The sequence below is a fragment of the Erythrolamprus reginae genome, chromosome Z (genome assembly GCF_031021105.1).
Source record: "Erythrolamprus reginae isolate rEryReg1 chromosome Z, rEryReg1.hap1, whole genome shotgun sequence".
Taxonomy (NCBI): Eukaryota; Metazoa; Chordata; class Lepidosauria; order Squamata; family Dipsadidae; genus Erythrolamprus; species Erythrolamprus reginae.
The window spans coordinates 121,409,145-121,431,646 of record NC_091963.1 but is presented as its reverse complement, the minus strand read 5'-3'; the positions used below and the strand labels follow the sequence as shown (position 1 = coordinate 121,431,646).

Sequence of the window (22,502 nt, the reverse complement as noted above, 5' to 3'; positions counted from 1 at the left end):
GAGATGGGAGAAGAAATATCTAGATGGAAAAATCCACACTTCCTCTTAACAATAAATTATAGTTATGTGCTTTTTGCCAACACTTTAGGCTTATATTTTAGGATTTAGGGTTAATTTTTCTTTTTAACAAAGGGGCAAAGATGACAATCTTGAAACAACATGGTTAAAATTTTGGGGATGCTTTCTCTAGAACATTTCATGGTGCTCCACATTTTCTTTTTGTATAAATTTTAAAATTGTATCAATTCTCTAATTAGATTAGCAATAGCACTTAGATTTATATACCCCTTCACAGTGCTTTACAGCCCCCTCTAAGCAGTTTACAGAGTCAGCATATTGTCCCTAACAATCTGGGTCCTTATTTTACCAACTTCGGAAGGATGGAAGTCTGAATCAATCTTGAGATGGGTGAAATTTGATCTGCCAAATTGTAGGCAGCCAGTAGTCAGCAGAAGTACTCGCAGTATTGCATTCTAACCGCTGCACCATCATGGTTCTGAGATTAGATTGAATTAATTTGTATATTTTAATCACATCAATTAAAAAAAACTTGAGAACTTCTCTAGTGATATCTATCTTTCACATTCAAGCACAATCACAAACAGATTCATGTAGACTTTGCTGTGAGAAAATAAGCACTATCTATATTAGAAATATACAGTGGTATCTCTACTTAAGAACTTAATTCATTCTGTGACCAGGTTCTTAAGTAGAAAAATTTGTAAGTAGAAACATTTTTTCCCATAGGAATCAATGTAAAAGCAAATAATGCATGCAAACCCATGAGTAGAGAAATAAAAGCTCAGAATTTGGGTGGGATGAGGAGGAGGAAGAAGAGGAGGAGGACAGTCGCTGCCAAAGAAGAAGGTGAGGTGAGGGGAATCAAAAAAATTCCAAAACTTTAAGGCTTAAAAAAATAAAAGAGGGACTCTGAAGCAGCACCCAGAGAAAGGAAAATGCTCTGTTCGCTGTGGACTCCCAAAACTTCCTTAAGCACCACTGAAAGGCTCCTCTGGCAGCCCAGAAAAGCCCAAAATGGCCACGATTAAAGGGGGAATGGCAGGAACACCCGGTTCTTATCTAGAAAAGTTCTTAAGTAGAGGCGTTCTTAAATAGAGGCACCACTGTATTGTCATAGTGATTTCTGAATGACAACTTTCATCTCACACCAGGAAGATCTTTATACAGCATTAGTGGTATATCATCATAATGATCTTCTGATATATTTAAAAATCATTAGGTTCAATACATTCTGTGTGCTGTTGATCTTTGGGAACATAATTTATTTTCAACTTTCATTATGTTTTTCCCCATTACCACTTCCCATGTCTTGCTACAATTGAAATCAAACTCCAAATTACGAGATATGTTGATCTAGAATTGTATTATTTTAAAAATCCAAGAGAAAGAAGAGTTTAAAGACAGAAATGCAACATATTTTAAAGATAAGATAGGATTAAAATGATAAGATAGGGTTAAAAAAATAAATCCTCTTCTTTATTGATATATTATTTCAGACATTGTGTAATATATATTTCAGAAAATCATCTGAAAATAAATGCTTATGTATTGAATAGATTGGTTGTGTATTTAAATAACATTTTTAAGGAAACCTTGATTTATACATTCACTCTATTAAGCTCCAAAATTCTTTCTCTTGTGAAACATACAATTCTTTAAAAATGCTTTAAAATCAGTGGGGAAAATATTTCTAAATTTATAATTTGTTAATAAAATACATTTTGGAAAACAGATGTTAAATGTGGTACTCAAAACTGCATTTGTGTAGTGGTGGGATTGATTTTTTTTTTACTACCGGTTCTGTGGGCATAGCTTGATGGGCATGACTTGGTGGGGGTCATGTGACTGAGTGGGCATTGCCAATTGAACATCACTCACAGTAAGGTTCAGTAGGTGTGGTCAATTCACTGTCACCCACCAAGCCATGCCCACCAAGCCTTGCCCACAGAACCATCAGAAAAGGTTGCTGCTGTAGCCTGCCCCTTTCTGGTTCCCCTTCCCCCCCAAAATCAAAGTACCTTAAAGGGACATCACAGTTCAACTGCCTTGCAAGTAGCACTGCTGTGATGCTGTTCCTCCAGCACAGTAGGCCATTCTCTTGGCTGGATCCAGCAATGGGATGCAGCTGTGGACATATATCAGCAGGAAATGGAGGGCATGTGCATGGCCAGCATGAAGAACAGGGCAGCACTGGGATTTTAGGCTTCTTTTTTGACCTGTAAATTTTGGTGCAAGCAACCTGCAGCCACTGCCTTTTTACCAGCCTTAACTGAACCAGCAGCAGCAGGTGGAGGCTTCTCGTGCTAAAAAAAGAGCTGGTGGGTGTAGGTTTTTCCGCCCAAACTAACAAAAAATACAGGCTGAAAAAAAGGCCTGAAGAAGTACCAGTGCCACTGTCACCACTCTGTTCTTTGTACTGGCCCTGCATGCACACTCCATTACCTGCTGGTGCCTCTCCCATGCAGACCCAGTCAGGAGAATGCCCTGCGGTACTGGAGGGATGGCATCTCTGCAGAGCTGCTTGGTAGCTAGAGTCTAATTGGGGATCCCCACTCCCTCCAGCCGAGCCTAATCGGGGACTCCCACCAAGATGCTGACAAAAGTGAACAGGGTGGAGGGTGAATGGGTGGCATGTGGACAGAGGCTCTGAGAAAGGCCAGAGCTGGGGAATGGCATGTTCCCTAGCCAATATGAATGGTGAGCAGGCAGGGGCTTCAGGCAGGGCAAGGCCAGACCCAGGGAATAGAATGTTTCCCAACCCAGCTGAGATGAATGGTGAGCAGATGGCATGCTTACCTTTAGTGAGCACAGCAGGCGAGATGTAGAGGTGAGGTGATTAGCTGGGCCATGGGGTGAAGGCAAAATATATACCCAATGGACAGAGTGAGCGGGTGGGCAGGGTGAGTGGTGAGCGGGATGGTGGGGCAAGTAGTGAGGGGGACAATGGAATGAGTGGGGAGCAGGTGGAAAGAGTGGTGGGCGAGAGCGAGAGCAGTGACTGGGCAACCAGTTGGATAGAACCGTGGCCAGCTAGAGTTTGTATTTGCCAGTTCAGTGAACCAGTTAAATGTATTGGCACTGGTTTGGGCAAACTGTTCTAAACTGACTGAATACCATCTCTGATCTTGTGGGTGCCTGTATATGCAGTATGTATATAATTGTTTACTCACACACTGTCTTTGGTAGAAATCATTCAACATTTTAGACAATTTGTATCTCCAGACTGCAAAGCAACTACTGTAGATTTTGTGACAATTATAGAGTATTTCCCCATTACAAAATAGATATTCAGACTGAGGATTTGCTGCTCTTTTGACATTAATTAAGGAACTTCTTCATCCTGAAATATTTTAAAGGATCTTTTTTAAGAAAATGAATGAGCTGACGAATGTAAGAGCCACATTGTTATTGTTTTTGAAAGGAATATCCTGCCTAAAATAGATGAGTAAGAAGAAGTAATTTTATTTTTTTTAATCCTTATTAAAATTATTCCCCAGCTCTGGCCTTTCTCAGAGCCTCTGCCCACATGCCAACCATTCACCCTCCACCCCATTCACCTTTGTCCGCATCTTGATGGGGGTCCCCGATTAGGCTCAGCTGGAGGGGGTGGGGATTTAATCCTTATTATTTTTAGTAGATAATGCAGTGAACATTATTTCCCTTCCAAAACAAAAATTTTATGAGATGCGTTGAGAAATGAAAAAGGGATTGTCCCAAAATCCCCAAGCTGATTTTATGCAATGTGAATTAAAATTTAGGCTTTCCTATTATCTTTTATCATTAGACCAAACTGGCTTCCTAGAAACTGGTGAGTATCAGGATTCCAAATTGCATCAAAAATTCAATCAGTCTGAGGCAAAGTATTCCTCAAGATTTCAATTAATTAGCAGAGTCGTGTTGGTACACCTGGGAGAAAGCTGATACTGAAGTTGAAGTTTCAAGACCTTGTCCTGCTTGTTATGGCTACATGTTATGGTTACATCCAGTGAAGGGCTGCAATACTGTGGACATTTAGAATGTCTAAACTGCCAGCCCGCAGACCAGATCAGTCATATGTTGGCCACACTCATGCCAAATTTAGTGAACTGGTAGCATCAGAGCATATTAATACAAGGCAACTAGCAGTTGGAACAGAGTTCTTTTCAGGTGGGGAGAGGGAATAGAATGTCAAAATTTCGAGCTCACAGGCCAGATGTATCACACACTGGCCACATCCATTCCTGGCTTAGCGAAGCGATAGCATCAGAGTGTGTTGATTTAAGGCAACTGGCAGTTGGAACAGAGTTCTTTTCTTATGGGGAGGGGGAGTAGAATGTCTACACTTCCAGTCTATAGGACAGATGAGTCATGCGCTGGCCATGCCCATGCCCGATTTAGTGTGTTAATATAAGGCAGTTCTTTTCAGGTGGGGAGGGGGAGTAAAATATTTAAATCTGCAGGCCAGATGAGTCACATTCTGGCCACACTCATGCCTGGTTTAGCGAAGGGGTAGTATTAGAGCAGTGTTTCCCAACCTTTTTGGAGCCGCGGCACATTTTTCATATTTTCAAAATCCTGGGGAACATTGAGGAGGGGGGTGTAAAAAAAGTTTGGACAAAAAAAATCTCTCTTCCTCCCTTCCGCTCTATTTCTCTCTCCCTCCCTCTTTCTCTCTCTTCCTTCCTTCCTCTCTCCATCCTTCTTTCTCCCGTCCTTTCTCTCTTTCTCTCTCCCTCCTTCCCTCCCTCTATGCGTTTCTTTCTCCCTCGTTCCCCCCTTGCTCTCTCTCTCTTGCTATCTTTCTCTCTCTCTCTCTCTTGTATCTCTCTCTCTTGCTATCTCTCTCTCTCTCTCTTGCTATCTCTCTTTCTCTCCCCCTTTCTCTCTCATTCCTTTCTCCCTCTTTCCTTTCTATCTCTCTTTCTTTTTCTCCTTCCTTCATATCTTCTTTCTCTCCCCCCTTCCTCCCTCTTTCCTTTCTCCCCCTCCCTTTCTCTTCCTTTTTCTGTATCCTTTCTACCTCTTACTCTTTCTTTCTTTCTCTCCCTCCTTCATTCAATTTTCTCTCCCTCCCTTTCTCTCTCTTTCCTTTTTCTCCCTCCCTTGTTCTCCCCTGGGGTTACCTGTGCCTGCCCTGCACCACCTAACACGGACGGACATCCCCCGGTCGTCGGTTCGTCGCCCCCCCCACGGAGGGAGATCAGGCTGGCGAGGGCGGTAGATCTGCATCCCCAGCCGCGCGGAGGGAAATCGGGCTGGCGGGGGTGGCGAATCCACCTCCCCAGCCGGGTGGAGGGAGATCGGGCTGGTGAGGGCGGTGGATCCGCGTCCCCAGCCACCGGAGGGAAATCGGGCTGGCGGGGGCGGCGAATCCACCTCCCCAGCCGGGTGGAGGGAGATCGGGCTGGTGAGGGTGGTGGATCCACGTCCCCAGCCGCGCGGAGGGAAATCAGGCAGGCGGGCGGGTGGCCGCGGCTCTCTGCGCACCCCTGGAAAAGGGTGCACGGGGGGCATTTTGGGGTGCGCTGGCACAAATTGAACAAATTTGGGGCCCTCCCGCCGGACCCCAAAGGAGATTTATTGCCGCCCCTGCCAGGGAAGCTCCAGCTGGCCGCGGAGAATAAAGCTCAGCTTCCGGTCTCAGAAGCTGAGCATCGCGGCACACCTGATCATGTCTCGCGGCACACCAGTGTGCCGTGGCACACCGGTTGAAAAACACTGTATTAGAGGATGTTAATATAAGGCAATTGGAACAGAGTTCTTTTCAGGTGGGGAGGGGGAATAGAATGTCTAACTCCTTAGCACCGGAGCATATTAATATAATACTGTACAAGAAATACTAATACAGTGATCCCCCGTTTATTGCGTCCCCAACCATTGCGAACAGGGTACTTCGCTATTTTTCAACCCGGAAGTCAAAATACCATCTACGCATGCGTGCCCGTGGGCACGCATGCGTAGATGGCAACCGGGAGATCAGCTGCTGGGCGGCTTCCCTGAGTCTTCCCCCTCTTGCTGGCGTCAGCGAGGAGTTTCCCCACTGCCCACGCAAACTCCTCGCTGCCGCCCGCCCTTCGCCCGCCCACGCCGTTCATTCTCGCCGCACGGGCCTGTCCACGCTGTCTCTCGGCGCTTTCGAGCTGAGTCGGGGAGCGAGTTCGCTCCCGGACTCAGCACGAAAGCGCCGAGAGACAGCGCCAAGGAACGGGCCTGTCCACGCTGTCTCTCGGCGCTTTCCAGCTGAGTCGGGGAGCGAGTTCGCTCCCGGACTCAGCACGAAAGCGCCGAGAGACAGCGCCAAGGAACGGGCCTGTCCACGCTGTCTCTCGGCGCTTTCCAGCTGAGTCGGGGAGCGAGTTCGCTCCCGGACTCAGCACGAAAGCGCCGAGAGACAGCGCCAAGGAACGGGCCTGTCCACGCTGTCTCTCGGCGCTTTCCAGCTGAGTCGGGGAGCGAGTTCGCTCCCGGACTCAGCACGAAAGCGCCGAGAGACAGCGCCAAGGAACGGGCCTGTCCACGCTGTCTCTCGGCGTTTTCCAGCTGAGTCGGGGAGCGAGTTCGCTCCCGGACTCAGCACGAAAGCGCCGAGAGACAGCGCCAAGGAACGGGCCTGTCCACGCTGTCTCTCGGCGCTTTCCAGCTGAGTGGGGGAGCGAGTTCGCTCCCGGACTCAGCACGAAAGCGCCGAGAGACAGCGCCAAGGAACGGGCCTGTCCACGCTGTCTCTCGGCGCTTTCCAGCTGAGTCGGGGAGCGAGTTCGCTCCCGGACTCAGCACGAAAGCGCCGAGAGACAGCGCCAAGGAACGGGCCTGTCCACGCTGTCTCTCGGCGCTTTCCAGCTGAGTCGGGGAGCGAGTTCGCTCCCGGACTCAGCTCGAAAGCGCCGAGAGACAGCGCCCCCCGGACCCCCAACCCGGGTTTGGGGGGCTGCTAGGAAGCCCCCCATGCGGGGGCAAACAGCCGCGCCGCCCCCAATCTTCGGCTCCTCGCTAGCTCTGTGGGAGTAAAAACACCCTCTGCACATGCGCAGATGGTGTTTTTACTTCCGCATCGCTACTTCGCGAAAACCCGCTCGTTGCGGGGGCTCCTGGAACGGAACCCTCGCAACGAGCGGGGGATCACTGTAATCTGATGGTCATTTTGAAAAATCCTTTCTGAGTGAACATCTAGAAGCAAAGAGAAACATGCATGCCAAGTTTCAAATTTGTAGGCTTTACAGTTCTAGAGATTTCATGATGAGTGAGTAATATTTGTCTTTTATTTATTTATTTTTATTGATTGATTTTGCCCAATTCACAATGAGGGTTTTAGTGGGTGTACACATAGTAAAATACATAATGAAGGTTATAGAGGATATACTCATAGTAAAATATATCTAAGAAAGAATATAAGAGAAGATATAGGAATAAAACATTACAATGAAAGAATAGAAGAAGAGATATAGGAATAGAAGAAAGGTATAGGAGATATAGGAGAGCAGTAGGACAGGGGACCGAAGGCACTCCAGTGCACTTGTACTTGCCCCTTACTGACCTCTTAGGAATCTGGAGATGTCAACCGTGGATAATCTAAGGGTAAAGTGTTGGGGGTTTGGGATGACACTATGGAGTCCGGTAATGAGTTCCACACTTCGACAACTTGGTTACTGAAGTCATATTTTTTACAGTCAACTTTGGAGCGGTTAACATTAAGTTTAAATCTGTTGTGTGCTCTTGTGTTGCTGTGGTTGAAGCTGAAGTAGGACGTTGCAGCATATGATCTTGTGGGCAATACTTAGATCATGTTTAAGGCATCTTAGTTTTAAGCTTTCTAGGCCCAGGATTGACAGTCTAGTCTCGTAGGGTATTCTGTTTCGAGTGTAGGAGTGAAGGACTCTTCTGGTGATATATCTTTGGACATTTTCAAGGGTGTTAATGTCTGAGATGCGATATGGGTTCCAAACAAATGAGCTGTATTTGAGGATGGGTCTGGTGAAAGTTTTGTAAGCTCTGGAAAGTAGTGAGAGATTGCCAGAGCAGAAGCTACGTAGGATTAGGTTTGCAACTCTTGAAGCCTTCTTGGCTATATTGTTGCAGTGGGCTTTGGTACTTAAATCTTTTGTTATTAGTATACCGAGGTCTTTAACTGAGTGGGTTTTATCTGTGATAATTTGATTATTCAGTTCGTATTTGGAGTTTAGATTCTTTTTCCCAATGTGTAGGACAGAGCATTTGCTAGTTGAGATTTGGAGTTGCCATGTGTTAGACCACTCAGAAACAGAGTTCAGGTCTTTTTGGAGAGTAGTTGTATTATCGGTGGTGTTGAAGAGTTTTACATCATCGGCAAAGAGGACACAGTTGCTTGTGATGTAATCGCAAAGGTCCTCGATGTAGAGAATGAAGAGCATTGGTCCCAGTACACTACCTTGGGGAACACCGCTTTTAACTGGGACGGGGTCGATATGGAGCTTCCTAGTTTGACCACATGTTGTCTGATTACAGGAATGCTGTAATCCAGCTGTGGAGGGATCCTGAGATGCCATAGGATTTGAATTTTAGGAGTAGTTTCATGGACCACTGAAGGCTTTGCAGAAGTCGATATAAATTGCACCTATAGATTTCCCTTGATCTAGATGAGTTGCCCATATATTTTTGCAGTGGACGAGGTGCAGGTTGCAGGATAGTTTTTTTCTGAATCCAAATTGTTTGTTAGAGAGCAAATTATTAGTTTCTAGATGGAGAGTAATTGATTGATTTATAATTGATTCCATGACTTTGCATGGGATGCAGCATAGTGATATTAAATAGATAGTGTCAGGCTGAAATCTTCATGTGGATTTAAAGAGTTCAGCCTGACACAACACAAGGGGTGGGGGTGGGAGGGGTAGTGAGTAGTCCGAGGGGAAAGTTACCAGACACAACCAAAGATTCCTTTCTCCAAGCCAAGGTCACCTTTTGTTCTGCCTCAACTGAAGAGAAGAGGAAGTTGATAAGCCCTTGCACACAGACTCTCTCATGATGAACTTGTGGGTATGGGGGATGTAAGATGAACCTTAACCTAGGTGGGATTCTGAGAACTATTCAGAATCAGAATGACGATGGTATAGCCAACATGGTTCTGTTAATAAATTGAGCTCTGATTGAGAGATTTGGACTGGGACTTGGTTTATTTCTCAGATGCTATTTGGAGCGCTGACAGACAGACAGACAGATAGATAGATAGATAGATAGATAGATAGATAGATAGATAGATAGATGATAGATAGATAGATAGATAGATAGATAGATAGATAGATAGATAGATAGATAGATAGATAGATAGATGGTTGAATCCAGATGTAGAAACATCTAAGGCAGTAAAGGTGAGATAAAAATAAAATAAATGAATGAATGAGTGAGTGAATGAATGTATAGTGGCTTGTCTATATAGAATGCATTCTTTAATAAGCCTTACTGCAATAAGACTAGCAAGCTATATTGACAATTGTCTACAAAATTTTACTATGGAAGCAGCTAGAAGAAAGAAAAATGTCTCTCCAGCCCTGCCTTTCGGCCTTCTTTTTTTACTGAAGGTTATTATTATTTTTTAGAATGTAGATGCAGAACCATCTGTCCATCCAACTTTTACCTCGCCCAAATCCCAGTGTCTCTATCAGTAGCATTTTTTACAGACTGGGGAAAATAATTTGCTTTCCCAGTACAGCTATAATTTAAAAACACAAATGCAAAGAAAAGTAGCAAGTGGGAATGAACTCAAATGTAGTTTTCTTAAAAGAAAGAGAATGAAATAAACAGGTCCAAACTTCTTCCCTTTGTTGGTTAACATTTTCCTTAGAGGTAGAAACTTCATGTTGTTGTTTGTTGATGTTAAAATCTGCTTGAAATTTGTAATTTACTGGAAAAGTGGCATGTATAATTTTATTAAGATGTAAAAAGAGCACAGTTAATATTTGTTTTAAGTATTTAATTAGTTCATATATAAATAGCTAATCTATTAGAGAACAGATGGAAAAGGGAAAATATAGACATATATATAGATAGGAAACACATAAAGTAAAACAGTACATAGTAATATAGAACTCATAGAAATATACAAAGAGACATAATTCGTATTATTAGAGATAAACAGAAATTTAGAAAATATGCTCCGAGTCTCCAGAAGGGGCGGCATACAAATCTAATAAATAATTAAAAATAAATAAATGTGAGTATTCCCAATTTTGTTTCAGAACAAACTTACTTTTTACAATTTTAATCAAATTTCCAGAGAAAAATCTTCTTCAGGGCATTCTTAATGTCCTTATTTCTTAAGGTATAAATCAAAGGGTTTAACATGGGAGTGATAATGCTATAAAGCATAGAAATAAGTCGGTCTTTCTCCAATGAGTATGTTGATATTGGCCGGACATAGGTGAAAATGGAGCTTCCATAATACAAGATGACAATAGTCAGGTGTGAGGTGCAGGTGGAGAAAGCTTTGATCCTCCCTTCATTGGATTGAATCTTCATAATAGTGGAGATGATATAAATATAAGATAGAAGAATGCAAACAAATGGAATCCATCCTATGAAGATTCCAACTACAAGTAAGATAATCTCATTTAAGGTTTTGTCTCCACACGAAAGCATTAGAAGGGGGGGAATATCACAGAAAAAATAATTGATGTGATTGGCTCCACAGAATGGCAAACGGAATGTAAAATAAGTGTGAAGAGCTGAATTGAGAAAGCCACTTGCCCAGCAGGCACCAGACAATTGGAGGCAAAAGGGTCTTCTCATAATTGAAGTATAATTCAAAGGATGGCAAATAGCTACAAAGCGATCATAGGCCATTGTAGCTAATAGGATGCATTCAGTGCCCACAAAAGTCAGGAAAAAATAGAGTTGAGTTACACATCCAGCATATGTGATACTCTTCTTTTGTGCCATGAAGTGTACAAGTATCTGAGGAACATTGGTGGTGGTATAACAGATATCCAGAAAAGAGAGATTTCCTAGGAAGAAGTACATGGGAGTATGAAGCTGGGGATCTAGACAAGCAACAGTGAGGATTGAGATGTTCCCCATGAGAGTACCTACATATGTGGCAAGAAAGATAAAGAAAAGTAACAGCTGCAGTTCCTGGAGACCAGAGAAGCCCAAGATGAGGAATTCACTTGGAACAGATTCATTCATCATTGTGAACTTAGACTCAGAACTTAATCATGGTTTTTTAAATCAGAAGAATAATGCTCAGTTGATGATCAGAAATCTAGCAAGCAATTCAATACCTAGAATCTAACATTTCTCCAGTCACATAATGAAATCTGCACCCTCGTTTTTTACTTGCTCTATCAAAAATGTCATCTTACAATACTATCACAATGCAGTTGTTCATATTCATATGCTTATTAATGCACAAATAGGAAAAACAGTTTGGCATCGCTTAATCCATATAGAGTACCACAATAACTCATGCAGATTTTAAAATTATGGTCTGTTGAATAAGCTATATTTCACAAGCAGCACACAGCATTCTAAGTTAAAAATAGCGAAGTCACTTTATCTTTTATTGAAGTTGTAATGCTCAGTTCCGTGCAGATATTATGACCACAGATGTTTATAACTGGGAAATCTTGAAAGGAATTTTCAAACTGTGAAAAGACATTCAAATAATTAAGTATGTTTCTGCAAACCTCGATTTGAATTAAGAAAAAAATGCAATCTAAACAAGAGCAGCCCAAATTTTCTTTTCTAAAAAAACAATGATCAACATTTTAAGCTGCTGTAGCCTCTTCCAGCTTCATTCTTAATAGTTTTCTGTTTCAAGGCTAAATATGAGTGATTTATCCATAGATTGAATATGCAGATTCATTGCAATTTTATCTAAATGCCACTTCTATGCTACAGGTTTAAAAAAAGTAAAGTCATTCACTTAGTCAATATTCATGTTTAAAAGGTATCCTAATTATTATCTGGTTTGAATACAAACAGACAAATCAAATCATATTTTCAAAGAAGGAGCAAAAGAGCACACATAATTTTTGTTCAACATACAATACTACAAATCAGTTGATGAGAATACAGTAAAGTAAAATCCATACTGAATTTGTGGTACAGTGATCCCTCGATTTTCGCGATCTCGATCTTCGCGAAACGCTATATCGCGATTTTTCAAAAAATATTAATTAAAAATATTTTCCCACCCGATGACGTCACTCTCTTCCTTTCTCATCTTTCTTTCTCTCTCTCTTTCTCTATCTTGCTTCTTCCTCTCTCACACTCTCTTCCTCCCTCTCTCATCTCTTTCTTTCCTTCTCTCTCTTTCTCTATCTCTCCCCCTCTTGCTCTCGAGCGGCGGGCGGCGGGCGAGCGGCGGGCGGGCAGCAGCGAGGAGCCGAAGATCGGGGTTTCCCCTTTGCGTGGGCGGCGGGGAAACCCCGATCTTCGGCTCCTCGCTGCTGCGGTGCTGCCGAGCAGATCAGCTGCTGGGTGGCCAAAGGAACCTTCCCTGGGTCTTCCCCGCTGCCCACGCAAAGGGGAAACCCCGATCTTCAGCTCCTCGCTGCTGCGGCACTGCCGAGCAGATCAGCTGCTGGGCGGCGGAAGGAACCTTCCCTGGGTCTTCCCAGGTGCGGAAGTAAAAACACCATCTGCGCATGCGCGGCCATGGAAAACAGGGTGCGCATGCGCAGATGGTGTTTTACTTCCGCACCACTATATCGCGAAAAATCGATTATCGCGAGGGGTCTTGGAACGGAACCCTCGCGATAATCGAGGGATAACTGTACTTGGAATTCTCAAGTTTGTTGAAAAATAAGGTAGAAAACCAATTATAAAAGATAAATCTAATAAGCAAAACCTAACTTACCGTGCAATTCCTTTTCAAAGAAAATTTAGAGCACCTCAAACAACAAACTCAAACAATAGCAGTGATATGCACCTAAATACTGAATAATTTCCCCTTCACATATATAAGTTCAGCAACTATATAGTTCACAGATCTGACACCTCAGTTTCTAATACAGTCGCAGGCAGGTACTTTTCTATCTGTCTTCTGGGGATTATAAGAAAATCGGGATGATTATAAGTAAACAGGGTATTACAATTACATTCACTGAAAATAAGGATAAAACTGTTCTAATAATGTGATGTTGCAATTACATTTCTGTCCATGAAATAGCTTAACTAAAATAATCTCAAATCTATAGTGCTTAAACATAGTGCAGAAATTCATTTTATTTTTGAAATCAGCATACTGGTGACGTCCATATTCTTCTTTACCAGGTTATGTATCTGGAAAGATATATTTTACTTCAGAGGTGGTATTCAGTCAGTTAGCCCCAGTTTTGGATGAACCGATAGGAGAAAATTGACCTTGTTCACTGAATGACTCTGTAGTTTTATCACCTAACCCATAAAAAATTACCCTTAGACTGTCCACTGTTGATCTCACCCAATTCCTAAGAGGTCAGTAAGGGACGTGAATAAGCGCACTAGCATGCCTACTGTCCCTGTCCTAATGTTCCCTCTTATCAGTATCCATCTTATGTATAGAAACAATGTCATATCTATGTATATTACCTATACATACTTGACAAATAGATAAGTAAGTAAATAAATAAATAAACAAACAAACAAATGATTTGCGATAAAAAAAGAAAGTCTGAAAGAAATCCATACTGAATTTGTGGTAATTGGAATTCTGAAATTGGTTGAAAAATAAGGTAGAAAACAAATTATAAAAGATAAATCTAATAAGCAAAACCTAACTTACTGTGCAATTCCTTTTCAAAGAAAATTTAGAGCACCTCAAACAACAAACTCAAACAATAGCAGTGGTATTGTAGACTTTCTCTGAGTCAATTATGAACAGACTGTTAACAAAGTGCTTTGAATGTTTACTTTGCTATAGTTTAACCTGGTAATAATTTTTTTATATATAAGTAGTGTCTGACAAATCAATTGGGTTACAAATAGAGGTACAAGCTTATAAATTGTGGACCTCCATCACAAGATGGGAAGCTGCTTTAGTAGTTTTATCACTGTTCAACTCAGAGTGATAATACAGTGGTACCTTGTCTTATGAACGCCTCTTCTATTGAACTTTTTGAGATACGAACCCGGTGTTTAAGATTATTTTGCTTCTTCTTGTGAACTGTTTTCACCTTACAAACCCAAGCCGCCACTGCTGGGATGCCCCACCTCCGGACTTCCGTATTTTTGCAATGCTGCAATTTCCCTGAGGCTTCCCTCGCTGGGAAACCCCAACTCCAGACTTCCGTTGCTAGTAAAGTGCTCACTTTTGCACTGTTGGGATTCTCTTGAGGCTCCCCTCGCTGGGAAACCCCACCTCCGGACTTCTGTGTTTTTGTGATGCTGTGGTTTCCCTGAGGCTCCCCTCACTGGAAAACCTCACCTACGGACTTCCGTTGCCAGCAAAGCATCCGCTTTTGTGCTGCTGGGATTCCCTTGAGGCTCCCCTCACTGAGAAACCCCACCTCCAGACTTCCATTGCCAGCAAAGCACCTGCTTTTGCACTGCTGGGATTTCCCTGAGGCTCCCCTTCCTGGAAAACCCCACCTCCAGACTTCTGTGTTTTTGCGATGCTGTAATTTCTCTGAGGCTCCCCTCTCTGGGATTCTCTTCATTTCTGCCAGTGCTGTTTTGAATCCCAGCAAGGGGAGCCTCAGGGAAATTGCAGCATCGCAAAAACACAGAAATCCGGAGGTGGGGTTTCCCAGGGAGGGGAGCCTTAGGGGAATCCCAGCAGTGCAAAAACGTGCGCTTTGGCTGGCAACATAAGTCCGGAGGTGGGGATTCCCAGCGACGTAATGCAAAAGGGGTGAGTTTTGGAATTGCACACATTATTCACTTTTACATTGATTCCTATGGGAAACATTGTTTCATTTTACAAACTTTTCAACTTATGAACCTTGTCACGGAATGAATTAAGTTCGTAAGGCGAGGTACCACTGTATGTGTTTCTATACTTTGAGGGGTGTTTTAATTGAAAACTATTTTTCCAACATTTTTTGGGGTTTTATTTTGTCTCTTCATTTTTTTCTTTTGGATTTTGAATAAAATATTTTTAAATAATTCATTCAATTCAATTTCATCTCAAGTAATTGCATAATGCTTACTTTTTACATTTATTTAGGAGATTCTTTTAGTTCTCATGACTTTAAAAAATGATTTGGACACTTTTTTATTTTCTTAACTTAATTTTTTGGAACAATACTTTTGCATTTTCTTTTTCCTGTTGATTTCTTTGATTATATTCTGCAGTTGTCTTTTCTTCTTTAAGTACATTATGTCACATCTTTCTTAATATTTGCACCTATTGTACCCCTTTCTTAAAGATCTTCTTTTTATTTAGATTTTCATTACCATTTTATTCAGCATCTTTTTTATACTTCCTATCATAATAACTCCATGCATTTGTGTCACACTGCAACATTTCTTTTCACTCTGTTTCAAGTAGATTCTTTATAATCTTTCCTTTTATCTACTTTATTTCCTTTTTGTTGGCAGATTAATATATTTGGGCATACTTTTTTATATATAGTACAGTGTTTTTCAACCTTTTTTCTTCAGGGGAACCCTTTGGTGTCATCAGATTTCTGGCAGAACCCTGGTTGAAAAACACTGCATTAAGCTGTACACCCTGAAGCTGAAATAGAATTCTTTTATTGGCCAAGTATGATTGGATACACAAGGACTTTGTCTTTGGTGCATATGATCTCAGTGTACATAAAAAAGATACATTTGTCAAGAATCAGCCAGATTTTGCACAGCAATCCTATGTGATGGGGGGGTGCGCTATGTGGCGCGCTGGGTCACTGGCCACTGTGGGCAGTAGTAACAGCTTGAGGCTTCAGCTGACACAGAAAAAGAAAAGGCAGAGAAAGAAGGTGTCCCTGCGGTTGACCCAAAATTATATTTAGAGAAAGCGCTAGTGGCTTTGTCTTGCAAAGCAAAAGGAAAGGTAGAGAACGAAGGTGGTCCTGTGGTTGCCCACAAATTAAATTGAGAGTCAGCGCTAGTGGCTTTGTCTTGCGTAGGAAAAGGAAAGGCAGAGAAAGTAGGTGGTCCTGCGGTTGACCCAAATGTACATTACAGGTTCTCAGAACAAATCTCTGCAAAAAATAGGTTTATTGAACAGAAACTTTAGTCAAACACAAAGTATACAAATCTAATTAATAATAATAATAATAATAATAATAATAATAATAATAATAATAATAACCAAACTTTCACCATAAAAATATAACTGACTATATAACATGATAAATTTTACAACTGTCTGTGAGGGTGGTGTTGGTGGTAGTGGTAGTGAACGCTCTAACCACTCACTCAGGTGGTGGCACAGCAACGTCCTCTGTGATCCAAGACTAGTTCATTTTTAGAAATGTCAGTATATCCACGTTGACTGTGGATAAGTGGATCCTTCTGTCAGTGATGACCCCTCCTGCGGTGCTGAACACACGCTCTGACAGGACGCTTGCCGCAGGGCAGGGCAGCACTTCCAGGGCATAGAGGGCAAGCTCTGGCCACGTGTTCAATTTTCCTACCCCAAAATTGAAGTTGGTGGAGGCATCGCATGGACAGGTATTCGTCCACCATGCGGTTCACGTGATGCCTTCTGCTATGGGGCATCACATCTGAGAGTGGTGCATCTGTGTGGATGTCGAATATGACATTATGCATATTTGCAATGTCTTCCAATGACCACCCCCTTGTGTTGCTGCCAGTGTCCCCACTGCATTGCCGACTGCGTCCTACTTCTGCTCCTACTCCGTGTGCCACCACTGGGCACTCCAATTGCTCTGGGAACTCTTCCAATAGTGTGTCCACGACTGCACGCTTGTACTTGCCTATTCTGTGCTCCCACTCGGCTGCTGGTATGAAGGAGGTGATGCGGTCCTTATAATGGGGATCCAGTAGGGCGGCCACCCAGTAACTGTCCGAGTCAAGGATGCAGGCTACCGTGGGGTCATTCCGCAGGCACTGGAGCATGTAGTGGCTCATGTGAGCCAGGCTGCCCAGAGTCAAGGTGATGTTTTCATCAATAGGTCTCTCCTCCTCCTCTTCCTCCTGCTCCCCCCTCCAGCCACGCTCCATTGGTGCCTTTGAGCCACCCTGCTGCAAGTCCTCCTCCTCCTCCCCCCAAAATACTCTACTCTGGCTGGACAGCAGAGTACCTGGCTGCTCTCAGCACAGCCCCCCACCCTGCGAGACATGGATTTTCTGGGAAAATGGGCCTTCCTCTGCCTGCTCCTACTGTTCCGCCTGCCGCTCTGTTTCCTCCTGTTGCAAAACCTGCATGGCCTGAAGTGTTTTTTCCAGTAGGCAAACCATGGGGATGGTAGCACTGATGACGGAATTGTCAGCGCTGACCATATTGGTGACATACTGGAAGCCATTCAAGATGGAACAAATGTCCCTCATGGAGGCCCACTCATTGGGGGTAAAATGCTGTGGGTCTGCACTTCCACTTGAATGTGGGTTATGAAACTGGTAATCCACTATTGCCTGCTGTTGCTCACACACCCTTTTAAGCATATGCAGCATGGAATTCCACCTGGTTGGCAAATCGCAGATGAGGTGGTGGGTGGGAAGGCCAAAGTTCCTCTGCAGGGAAGATAGGCGAGCAGCAGCAGGGTGGGAACGTCGAAAGTGCACGCACACCGCACACACTTTACCCAGCAGCACCGACATAATTGGCCAGGAACTTCTGCACCACCAGGTTGACCACATGCGCCATGCAAGGGATGTGAGTCAACCCTGCTCGGCCCAAGGCTGCCACAAGGTTCCCCCCGTTGTCGCACACCACCTTCCCTGGCTTTAGGTTCAGTGGCAGCAACCACTCATCTGTCTGCCCCTAGATGCCAGTTCATAGCTCCTGGGCGGTGTGTGGTCTGTCCCCCAAGCAGGTGAGTTTCAGCACCGCATGCTGCCATTTACCCACAGCTGTTCTGAAGTAGGTAGTTGCCAGGCTGCGCTTACTGGATGCAGAGGAAGAAGAGGGGGAAGCAGAGTAGGAGCAGGAGGCAACAGCAGGCACCGACTGATGTCCAGTAATCCTGGGTGGTGGAAGGATATGCGCTGAACTGCTTCCCGCCTCATTCCCTGCTGCCACTACATTCATCCAGTGGGTAGTGAGAGAGATGTACCGGCCCTGGCCATGTTTGCCGGTCCACGTTTCGGTGGTGAGGTGGATGTGGGAACTGACAGCATTTAGCAGCACACACTGAATTTTCTCCACTACATGTTGGTGCAGGGCAGGGATGGCCTTGCATGAAAAGTAATAGCAGCTGGGGACAGAGTATTGTGGGATAGCCAATTTAAGAAATTTCCTGAAACTTGGTGTCTCAACCAGGCAGTAGGGTAGCATTTCAAATGCAAGCAGCTGTGAAATTTATTTATTTATTTATTAATCAGATTTGTATGCCACCCCTCTCTGTAGACTCGGGGCAGCTAACAGCAATAATAATACAATGTAAACAAATCTAATATTTAAGTTAATTTAAAAAAACCCAATTTAAGAAACCAATCATACATACTGACATACCATGCATAAATTTTATAAGGCTAGGGGGAAGGGAAAGTCTCAATTCCCCCATGCCTGATGACAGAGGCGGGTTTTAAGGAGCTTACGAAAGGCAAGGAGGGTGGGGGCAACTCTGATATCTGGGGGGAGTTGGTCCCAAAGGGTAGAGGCCACCACAGAGAAGGCTCTTCCCCTGGGTCCCACCAAGCAACATTGTTTAGTTGACGGGACCCAGAGAAGGCCAACTCTGTGAGACCTAACTGGTCGCTGGGATTCGTGTGGCAGAAGGCGGTCCTGGAGATATTCTGGTCCAGTGCCATGAAGGGCTTTATAGGTCATAACCAACACTTTGAATTGTGACCGGAAATGCTGGCATTAAGGGCCAGGGCTCATGGGTGGGATGGCCCGAATGTCCGCTTTCTCTCAAAACCTTTTGGGATAGATAGCTGGAGGCGTCTGTAATATGGTAAATGATTTAGCTTTACTAGATAAATGGTCAAAGCAATGGAAACTGCAGTTTAATGTTTCCAAATGTAAAATAATGCACTTGGGGAAAAGGAATCCTCAATCTGAGTATTGTATTGGCAGTTCTGTGTTAGCAAATACTTCAGAAGAAAAGGATTTAGGGGTAGTGATTTCTGACAGTCTCAAAATGGGTGAACAGTGCAGTCAGGTGGTAGGGAAAGCAAGTAGGATGCTTGGCTGCATAGCTAGAGGTATAACAAGCAGGAAGAGGGAGATTATGATCCCGCTATATAGAATGCTGGTGAGACCACATTTGGAATACTGTGTTCAGTTCTGGAGACCTCACCTACAAAAAGATATTGACAAAATTGAACGGGTCCAAAGACGGGCTACAAAAATGGTGGAAGGTCTTAAGCAAAAACGTATCAGGAAAGACTTAATGAACTCAATCTGTATAGTCTGGAGGACAGAAGGAAAAGGGGGGACATGATCGAAACATTTAAATATATTAAAGGGTTAAATAAGGTCCAGTAGGGAAGTGTTTTTAATAGGAAAGTGAACACAAGAACAAGGGGACACAATCTGAAGTTAGTTGGGGGAAAGATCAAAAGCAACATGAGAAAATATTATTTTACTGAAAGAGTAGTAGATCCTTGGAACAAACTTCCAGCAGACGTGGTAGATAAATCCACAGTAACTGAATTTAAACATGCCTGGGATAAACATATATCCATCCTAAGATAAAATACAGAAAATAGTATAAGGGCAGACTAGATGGACCATGAGGTCTTTTTCTGCCGTCAGACTTCTATGTTTCTATGTTTCTAATGCTTTCCTGGGACAGTGTAAACATGCTTGGCGATGGTGGTGGTGATGCTGGTGCTGCTGCCGGTACTGCTGCTGCCGGTGGTGCTGGTGCTGCCGGTGGTGGTGGTGGCGATCCATCAATGTCCCTTTGGGGACAGACAGGTGACCTTGTTGTTTTGGGGGGGGGCATTGGCAGTGGCCGAGGCAGCCACAGCAGAAGAGGAAGACCCAGGCATTTGAATACTTTTAAGGTATTTTCCCCACTGAAGATCATGTTTTGAAATCAGGTACCTGGTCATGCAGCTGGTGTTGAGATTATTAAGATCTCTCCCTCACTTCAGGGACTGCTGGCAGAGATTGCAAACGACCTTTTTCTTGTCTTCTGCTAACTGCTTGAAAAAATGCCATGCTGGTGAGATTCTTTGTGACATATGAGGCATGCTCGGCTCCTGGACATGGTGGGCAGTAGTACACAGAGACTCAGCACTGAGGATTTGCAGCCTTCTCCCTCCACTTCTGCTGGCTGCCTGGGTCTGTGGGACTACCACAGCCTCTTCCTCCTCTGAACTCTGTCGGCCTTCGGTCCACGTGGGATCTAACACCTCATCATCTTCTTCCACCGACTCCTCCCTGCTAGCCTCCTTCTCAGACTTTACATTACAGTAAGCTGCAGGATCGGGGATCTGGGTCTCATCGTCATCGATCATGGTCTTCCCCAATGATGCCATGGACACCTCCTCTTTCTCCGGCAGAAGTTCCTGGCTATCCAGAAGCTCAAGGTCTGCAACTGCGGATTGGGCAGGTGGACGCCCCATGACATCCCAGTTGCAAGTTTCAGAAAACAGCATTAAAGACTCCGCTGCTTCTTCTGGGCGAGACGGCCTTGCTGCTTTGGAGGGTGGTGATGACTCAGGCAGTGAACACACAGATGTGGTGGAGTGTGTTGAAGGCAAAACCAAGGAAAAGGTAGCGCTGCATGACATGTCATCTCCAACTTCTTCTTGCATCAATCCCCGGCACTTGTTTGCAACAGAGGAGACGCAGGTGTTACATGCCCTCTACCTGCCCCTGCAGAACCAGCTCCATCACCACTACCAGCAGCAGCACAGCCATGTCCCTTTTTCACGGCTTTCTTCATGTTTGAAGGCTTGTGGTGACACTGGTCCAAGGAACAGATGAAGGTGCGGCATTCAGGTGGAACTAGAATTAGAGAAAAAAATGCCTTGTAAAACTTAAATGCCCACGCAGCAGTAGAGCTTTTGAATTAGACAGAAAAAACATCAAAATCAGATGCATGAAGTCGCCCCATATTTGTCAAACAAATGTAATCTAAACTCAAACATAAGCATAGAGACAGAAGAAATAACTTCTTAATGCAAACAAGATTCCCAGAAGCATCACCATTAATGATGAGAAAAGGAACAAGGAGAATTCTGGAAAGCATTTACTTTTATATAAAAAATGATACAGGATTATTGAACTAGATCTATTCCTAAGGAAACTGGTAAAATAATGCAAGAAAATTCAATGTGGGCAAATATCTTTAACAATATAACAATATAAGTTATAAATGTCAGATAAAAGAATGGGTAGAAACATTAGACAATGTGCTTTTGGCAGAGAAAAGACATATTTATTGATGATGACTGGAAGCTCCATATGGGCCTTTTGCATAACAAATGAACAAAATAAATGTGATATATAATTTTGATCATTAGACAGAGTACAGAAAGAAGAAAAAAACGATGGGACTGGAATGGAGTGGATGGAGTGGAGTGGAGTGGAAAGAATAGAATAGAATAGAATAGAATAGAATATTATTTATTCGCTAAATGTGATTGAATCCCACCCATTTTATGAGCTGCACTGGAAACTGGTTATTTATCATACCACAGCTGACCTTAGAACACCATCTTTCAGCTGTGGTGAGAAGGGCATTTGCCCAGGTTCGCCTGGTGTGCCAGTTGCATCTCTATTTGGATAGGGAGTCTCTACTCACAGTCACTCATGCCCTTATCACCTCAAGGTTCAACTACTGTAATGCTCTCTATATGGGGATACCATTGAAAAGTGTTCTGAAAGTACAGATTGTGCAGAATGCAGCCACACAAGTGGCCATGGGCCTTCTCAGGTATGCCCATATTTCTCCAGCACTTTGCGAACTCCATTGGCTGCCGATTAGTTTCCAAACACAATTCAAAGTGTTGGTTATGACCTATAAAGCCCTACATGGTCTCAGACCAGATTCCTTACAGGACTGCCTTTTGCCGCATGAGTCCCAGCAACTGGTCAGGTCCCACAGAATTGGCATTCTCTAGGTCCTTTCAACTAGTCAGTGTTGCCTGGTGGGGCCTAGGGAAAGAGCCTTCTCTATGGGGCCCTCTAGAATCAGCTTCCTCCAGAGATTCGTAGTATCACCACTGTCCCCGCTTTCTGCAAAAATCTAAAAACCCATCATGTTAACAGGCCTGGGCCATTAGACATTAGCACCCAGCTGATGAAGTGAATGTATATTTAACTTTTTGAATGAGCGTGATTGGTTTTTAAGGAATTGGGGGGTTAGATTAGTTAGTTTAATTTTAAATTTGGATTTAGGTTGTTTTTATTGTTCTTTTATATGTTGTAAGCCACCCCGAGTCTTCTGAGAGGGGCAATATATAAATCCAATAAATAGATAGATAGATAGATAGATAGATAGATAGATAGATAGATAGATAGA

The 22,502-nt window shown here is 43.5% G+C and overlaps 1 protein-coding gene across 1 annotated transcript; it reads right to left on the bottom strand.

Annotated features, from left to right (window-relative positions):
• Nucleotides 1–10,230: 10,230 nt before the first annotated feature.
• On the bottom strand, nucleotides 10,231–11,157 carry LOC139153919 (olfactory receptor 5V1-like). The gene has a single exon (XM_070728341.1). The coding sequence runs from the start codon at nucleotides 11,155–11,157 to the stop codon at nucleotides 10,231–10,233; it is 927 nt and encodes a 308-aa protein (XP_070584442.1).
• Nucleotides 11,158–22,502: the final 11,345 nt, after the last annotated feature.

Bases quoted from the DNA above. Each gene is read 5' to 3' on its own strand.
- LOC139153919 (XM_070728341.1), bottom strand. From the start codon at position 11,157: ATGATGAATGAATCTGTTCCAAGTGAATTCCTCATCTTGGGCTTCTCT.